This window comes from Accipiter gentilis, chromosome 5, assembly GCF_929443795.1.
Source record: "Accipiter gentilis chromosome 5, bAccGen1.1, whole genome shotgun sequence".
Classification (NCBI taxonomy): Eukaryota; Metazoa; Chordata; class Aves; order Accipitriformes; family Accipitridae; genus Astur; species Astur gentilis.
In genome coordinates this window covers 13326308-13332875 of record NC_064884.1, presented here as the reverse complement: position 1 = coordinate 13332875, position 6568 = coordinate 13326308, and the positions used below count along the sequence as shown (strand labels likewise).

General features: G+C 49.1%; 1 protein-coding gene across 6 annotated transcripts in view; it reads left to right on the top strand.

Annotated features, from left to right (window-relative positions):
- The first annotated feature begins 333 nt into the window (after positions 1-333).
- The window catches only part of XPO1 (exportin 1), a 40591-nt gene continuing 34356 nt past the window's right edge, over positions 334-6568 (top strand). The window contains exons 1-3 of one of the 6 annotated variants that reach the window (XM_049801090.1): positions 334-508; positions 1258-1281; positions 5188-5319. In XM_049801090.1, the coding sequence (XP_049657047.1) occupies positions 5194-5319 (126 nt within the window). In that variant the 5' untranslated portion in view covers positions 334-508; positions 1258-1281; positions 5188-5193. Of the gene's footprint in view, positions 764-1225; positions 1282-2001; positions 2090-5187; positions 5320-6568 lie in introns of those variants that run through there. The other 5 variants (XM_049801088.1, XM_049801089.1, XM_049801086.1 and 2 more) reach the window with 5 other exon arrangements.

Here is a 6568-nt window from a genome sequence, read left to right as displayed (position 1 = left end):
TAAAAGCCGCACTCAGACACGCGCGTTACGCCGATCCGCCGGCCAACCAGAGCGCAGCAGCACCTACACCCGCGGTTTGCGAACTAAAGGCGGGTTCGTCTTTGAGTGACAGCTGGTCTCGGCCTGTCAGCCGGCAGCGGCCCGCCCCCCCTCTGCACGCAAAATGCTGTTGGAGAGGGGGCGGATCCCCTCTATCTTATTCCCCCCCGCACCCCCCCCCCCGCGGCCGCTCGCTCCCTCCGCCCCTCCGAGGCGCGCAGCGGATCGACAAGCCCTCCGCCCAATAAGCGCGGAGGCCGCTTGCGCGGCAGCATGGCTCGGGACCAATGGGAGCGGCGGCTGGGCGGAGGCCCGAGGTTTCCAAACGCTCCGCGGCGCCATGGGCTGAAAACTAAACCGAGATGGAATCTCCCAGTCTGAACCGGTTTGAGCCGGTTCCGAGTCTGTGGCATTAGGAGGGGGAGACGCGCCGCGCTCAGTCCCTGCTACCACCGCTGCCTCCGCCGCCGTGCGTGTGACCTGCTCGTAGGGGAGCCCGCAGGGGGAACGGCCGGCGCGACTGAGGGGGCAAAGTTTAGTGCGAGCCCGGGGGGGGGTGGGAATGGGGGAGATCTGAGCGCCGGCCAGGCCTAGGGGAGGGCGGCAGCAACAGGAGTAGCCAGAGACCCAGCCCCACGGGCCCGGGCCTGGGCAACCAGCGACGCGGGAGAGCGAGCCAGGGCCCCGCCGAGCCGGAGCTGGGGCAGCCAGGGCCACGAGGAAGGTAGAAGTTTCCCCCCCCCTTCCTCCTCCCCTACCAGGGGCCTTGGGAGGCCGGAGCCCCGCGCCGACCCCCTTCCCCCCCATCCCCCTCAGCGGGAGGAGGGAAGCGCGCCCCGTCCGCTGCGCGCCCGGCGGCGGGCGGGCGGGCGGTCTTGCTCCTGGGCCGAGGGGAAGGCGCGGAGCCGTCCGCCGAGGGGAGCGCCCGCCCGGGGGCCGCAGGCTGCTGCTGGGCGCCTAGTGCAGTCAGGCCGGGGCACGCTTGATAGGGGGTAGTGCGGGGGGGAGAGGAGTGGCGCTGGTAATACATACCCGACAGGGAGGGGGGTGCGCTCGGCCTTCCCCCGCTTCGGGTTTGGGTTTTTTGTTTTCTTTTTTTTTTTTTTTTTTTTTTTTGGGGGGGGGGGGTGGGGGGGAGCGTTATTTTTGGTGGTGTTTATTTTCATTTTTTTTGGCGTGTGGTTAGAAACTTGGCTCACCCACCCCTACTTTTTGAAGGAAGAGGCTGTAAGAAACACCTAGGTAAGTGAGTGCTCAGGCTGCGGGGAGGAGTGTGTGTGTGGGGGGGTGGTGGTTGTTGCGATGAGTAACGCGGGGGAGGGGGGGGGAGCAAGGGGGGAGCGCTCGGGAGAAGGTGCGGGGGCCTCGGAGGCGGGGGAGGAGGGGGGTACGGCCGCGCGTGTGCTTGTGCTGGGGGGCGCGAAGTCTTGGCCGCGGAAGGAGGGGCGTCGCGGGCTCCGAGGAGAAGCCCTGAGGGGCGGGGGTGCGTTTGAAACCGGGTCTGGGGCAGGAGCATCCTAGGCCCGGCCGAGCGGCTGAAGGGAGCGCGGAGCCTGCCGCGGATGCTGGGGCTGCGGGGAAGGCGGCAGGGGGGCCGGGGAGCCGCTGCTGGGGCGCACGGCGGGGGCCTGCCCCTCGTTAGGAAGGGTCCGAGCGGGCGGGGGGGGGGGTGGGATCGGGTACGGGCAAAACTAGGGACATAATCTGTAAATTATTAGGAGTGGAAGTTTCCAGAAATATTTTTGTGTGTCTGTGCAGCAGTATTGAAACGTCCGCCTGCATCACGTGGGGGCCCTGTATAGAGCGCAGGGCTGGAGCCGAGGGAGGGAGCGGAGGGAGGGGCTGCGCCGCCGCGGGCCCGCCGCGCTCCGCAGGGCCCCGGCCCGCCCGCCCGCCGCCCGCCCGCCGCCCGCCCGGGGCGCCGCCGCTCCTTCCTCCGCCACAGCTCTGCTCGCCCCCCACCCCCAACCTCCGGGAGCCGGGGCGCTGCCCCTCGGGAGCGGCGCGGCCGCGGCTCTGCGGCGGGAGCCGGGGAAGGCCTCCGCGCTGGGTGGGTGTGAGTTCTTTCGGGGGCGCTCCGTGTCGGGCGCGGCCGTGGCGAAAGGGAACGCGCCGAGGGGTCGGGCAGATATCGGCGGAGCCGTGTTACTTGATCTCCTACGCGGGCACGCGTGTGTGTAAAGTAGTGAGGGAAGGAGGAGTCGTTTCGTTGCGATTGCTGGTGTGTGAAGGGTAGTGCGAATGCGTTTGCGATGTGCTCCGTTTCATATCGTGCAGCTGGAGGAATTTACAAGTGATGCAACTAAGTCGTTGGAAGAGGGTAGCGGGGCGGTAATTCACTTGCGTTCAGGAGCGGAATTGCATGCTTAGGAATGGGGCAGAGTGACTCTCTCGGGGTGGGCTGTTTTTTCTTTTTTGTTTTTTAATCGCTGCCCCCAATGAGCTTGAAGTAGCTGCGTTGAAGGTGGTTTAGAGTTCATTGTGAATACTGAACATTTCTTAGTATTAAAATGGGTGCTGTTATTCCTATGCTTAAATGAATCAGGTATATCATAATAATCTAACTGTTGTGTTACACTTAAAGGTCCAGGGTCATCGAGAGTTGGGATAACTATGTAAACAGTGCTGTAAATGCAGTTCTTTTGACCTTCGGTAGATGTCAGATTCTTCCTATGTTGTAGTTCAGATTTTTTTTTTTAACTTTTTCTCTTCTTTTGTTTCTGTTTCACTGTTTATTGGTAGTGTTGAAGAATTGATTAGTGGTGGTTCTTAGAGCTGAGGTTTAAACCTGTTCCAGAGTTCAGGCACGATGGGGGGGGGTGGGGGGAAGTATAGGTGTATAGTCAATCAAAGATTAGAAGCTTCATGTGGGTACGCTGTTAGGAGTAGGAAATCAAGTTGATTGCAGTTGGCATTGACCACAAAGCCGCCATTTCTGTATTTCAGTTTGCGAGTAGGTAGGTCATTTTGAAGATAATGCTGGGAGTGGCAAAAGGCCCTATTCAAAACATTTCCTTTCTCTTCCATGTGGTTAATAACTTCTCTTGGTCACGTGGCTCCTCATTTGTGCTCTTAGGGCTGTGTAAAAACCACTGAAAGAGGCTTAAATCTGAAATGAATGGCCCCACCTGAGGAACAACTGATTTACGACGTTTATTGTAGTTTGAAAACTGCTTTCCGGCTCACGCTTCAGCCATGGAGGCCAGATGTGAACAAAAAGGGGCGTGCCTGAAAGCACGCGTGTTTGGTGGGAGTATTAACAGCTCTAAGCTGAAGAACGTATTAACTGGTGCAATTTCCTTCTAATAGTGCTGCTTACTGCCCCTCTGCGAGGTGAAACTTTCAAATGTCCTTCTGAGTTAAAAGAATGAAATCAGCCTTCCCTGCTGTTTTGTTTCTTGCTTCCATACTTCACATTGCAATTTTGAAACCTTTAGGAGTTGGAGGCGGGGAGGGGGAGAGGGCGAGGGCAAATGTGGAGTGTTAGATTTAATTTATTTTGGTTTCTACTTGGTGGTTTTTTTCCTTCTTTTTTTCCAGGTAGATGTTGTAAAAAGACTGATTGGATTTTGAGATGGAGCCTTCAAAATGATTACATTAGTGTAGTAATACTAAATAAATAATTTTTTTTACTTCAAAATACAATTAAAATGTTAAGGTTTTGAAGTTAATATCTTTCTGTATAGCAGTAAACGAAATTGCTCGACAGTACTTGCAAATACGCATTTCTAAACAACAGATTTTCCTTGTCTGTGTGCTACTGTGTAGGACTTTCACTTAATTAGTAATTACTTAGGTTGAGTCACAGGTTTGTCTTGCTCTTTACTTTTGAGCATGACTTAAATGGGTGAGGCATAAAACAAATTCTTACACATGAAGTTACTTAGAGTAGCTCTGACTTCTAGCTTACTCGAAAGAATGGGTTGGCTGGGCATATGGGGGGCGTTTCTGGAAGAGTTTCAGATTGTATCTTTCTGAGTATGCAGATAGCTCTAGTGTAACTTTTTGAGTGGTCTTGTAGTTGTCCAGACTTCTGACTCTTTCTCAAGTGAGTAGTTTCACATGAAATTTGTAGCTTTACGGAAGATCTGAAAAGCAGGGTGAATGGCAGGAGAGCTGCTGTAGAGGACAGGGAAGGAATATGTGTTACAGTTACCAGTGGCTGTAAGAAGAGGGCAATAAACTTGATCAGGTGCTTCCAACATGGGGGGGTGGTGGTGTGAAAGGGTTAGAGTATAATTTACCATCCAAAATTCTGTGGTTCCTGGCTTGTTTTCTTGCTTTTTGCAATTGCCTTTATCTTGTACCAGTCTCGGGCTGGTAAGCATTTTACATGCACACCCACAATCACACAGAACCCACCTGACTTCCTTTGCATAATACTGAGGCTGATATATCTAGGACAAAGAGTTAATGCATGTGTTGCTGGTTTTGTGGGACCTGAAACCTCCAGTAGAATTCCATTTCAGTTTCAAGTTATCTAATGCGTGGTGTATGGAGTAACCTGCTGACTTAACCCTCCCCTTACTTCATCCTTTCAAAGTGCCTTCAAACAGTCAACTTTCTTGGTTTCAATGATATTTTTTTACTTGCATGTAGTTAACCTGTAAGGTTTTTTTTCTCCAAGAATTTGAAAAATGTCCTCTGGTTAATTTCTTACTGTGTATGTAGATCACATTTCACTTTCATAACCAACTGTTTAAAAGGTTTTAGAACTGATCATGTTGGCCGTGGCAACTCAAAATTCATCTGAGATTGCTAGTATGGGTTTTGGTTGTAATGATGCTGGGTATTTCTACCAGCAAACTTACTGGTTTACACATGTTTAGGGACTGGTAGGGGTTGACATCCACTTTGAAATAAGTTTTAGCTTGCTGGTAATACAGCCCATTGACTCGTCAAACTGTTATTATGTGTTACACCTGCTGAAGACACTGAGAATTTAGTTGGGGTAGTGATGTGTGAATTTTTCAGAGAAAGTTTGTCCTGCTACTTGCTGAACAATTGAAGGAGTGTTGTATTCAGTGCTATCTAGTACTGCTAACATAGCTCATCTAATTCAAATGAGATGCTTAAGTTGAAGCACTTGCTTTACAACTACACCTAATAATATATAATTAATTGACCATTTATTTATTTATTTTGCAGTAATCTATGCCAGCAATTATGACAATGTTAGCAGACCATGCAGCTCGTCAGCTGCTGGATTTTAACCAGAAACTGGATATCAATCTCTTGGACAATGTCGTGAACTGCTTGTACCATGGAGAAGGCGCTCAGGTAGTGTGGACTTAGAACTTATGTTTATTGATCATGTTTAACCTTATAACAAATCAGTTGAGCAAAATTAATTCACTTCAATAAAAATCAGTAATGTTAGTGAATTTACTCTGCCAGTGATTGGAATATCACTAATAATTGATGTGCCCTGGCTTAAAGGCAGGCCTCATGTAATGAACATTGAAATGATACTTTGAAAAATGTTAGTTTAGTGTGTGTTCATTTCTAGCATGCCTTCTGCTGTTGAAAGGTGTTATTAGCAAGTGCAACTTGGTAAGGGCACTTTGCTTGCAGCTCGCTTTCTCTGACTTAGTTCTTCAGGAAGGTCTGAGCTACCTGTTATTATTGTGGACAGGGTTGTCAAGCCATAAATTTGGTGTTGGCTTCACTGAAGGATCGTATTTAAAAGAAAAATCTTAATTATGTTATTACTATATTTGTACTTATAAACAAGCGTGTCACATTTAAGACAAGAGTTTGCCCTTTCTTCTGTCTAGGTTTTTTTCCCCCATTACTGTTTGTCTGCATGGGTTCCTCTTGCACTCTTCTCTTTGGACTTAGTGCGGATTGTGAAGTCTGAGTTTAAACTGGGGGAATGTGTGCACTTGTGTGTTTGCATTTATTGTCTTAAGTGAATCTTGTATTGCTTTTATCTGTTTCTTGAACTACTTTGGAAATAAGACTTAAATGTTGAAAGCAAGTATTGCTATGAGGGTGTTGGCATAGTTTGGGCAAATTTTAATTGTTCATGCCTAACAAATTGGGAGTTTCAATGCTGGGCATCTCTTATTAAGATATTCTTGCACAACAATAAGAAGTGAATTAACATGAGACAAAGTAGCTCATGCTTCTCTATTCCTTCCAGCTGTTACAATAGACAATAATATACTTGCTTATACTTGGTTTTGTGTATCTTTTTTTTTTTAAAAAAAGCTTTTGTAAGGCTTACTAATGTGAATTCCTACAGGTTCTGAAATACCTTGCTGTTTTTTTAAATACTTGCATTTTGAGTTTCCTGAAGTCAAATAGTTACTAGCTGTAGTTTTTTTAAATGGTCATGCAGAAAACTGCTTGTAGTTTTTGCCTTAGAAGTATGGACTTCTGACTGCTTGTTTTGTAAGCCATATGCTTGTTTACTGTATTGACTTGCAAAATAGGTGGTGCTTATAGTTGGTTTGAACAGAGTTTAGAAAGTTGGGAAGGTTTATAAGGAGAATAGGATTAACACTAAATACAGTGATCAAATTGC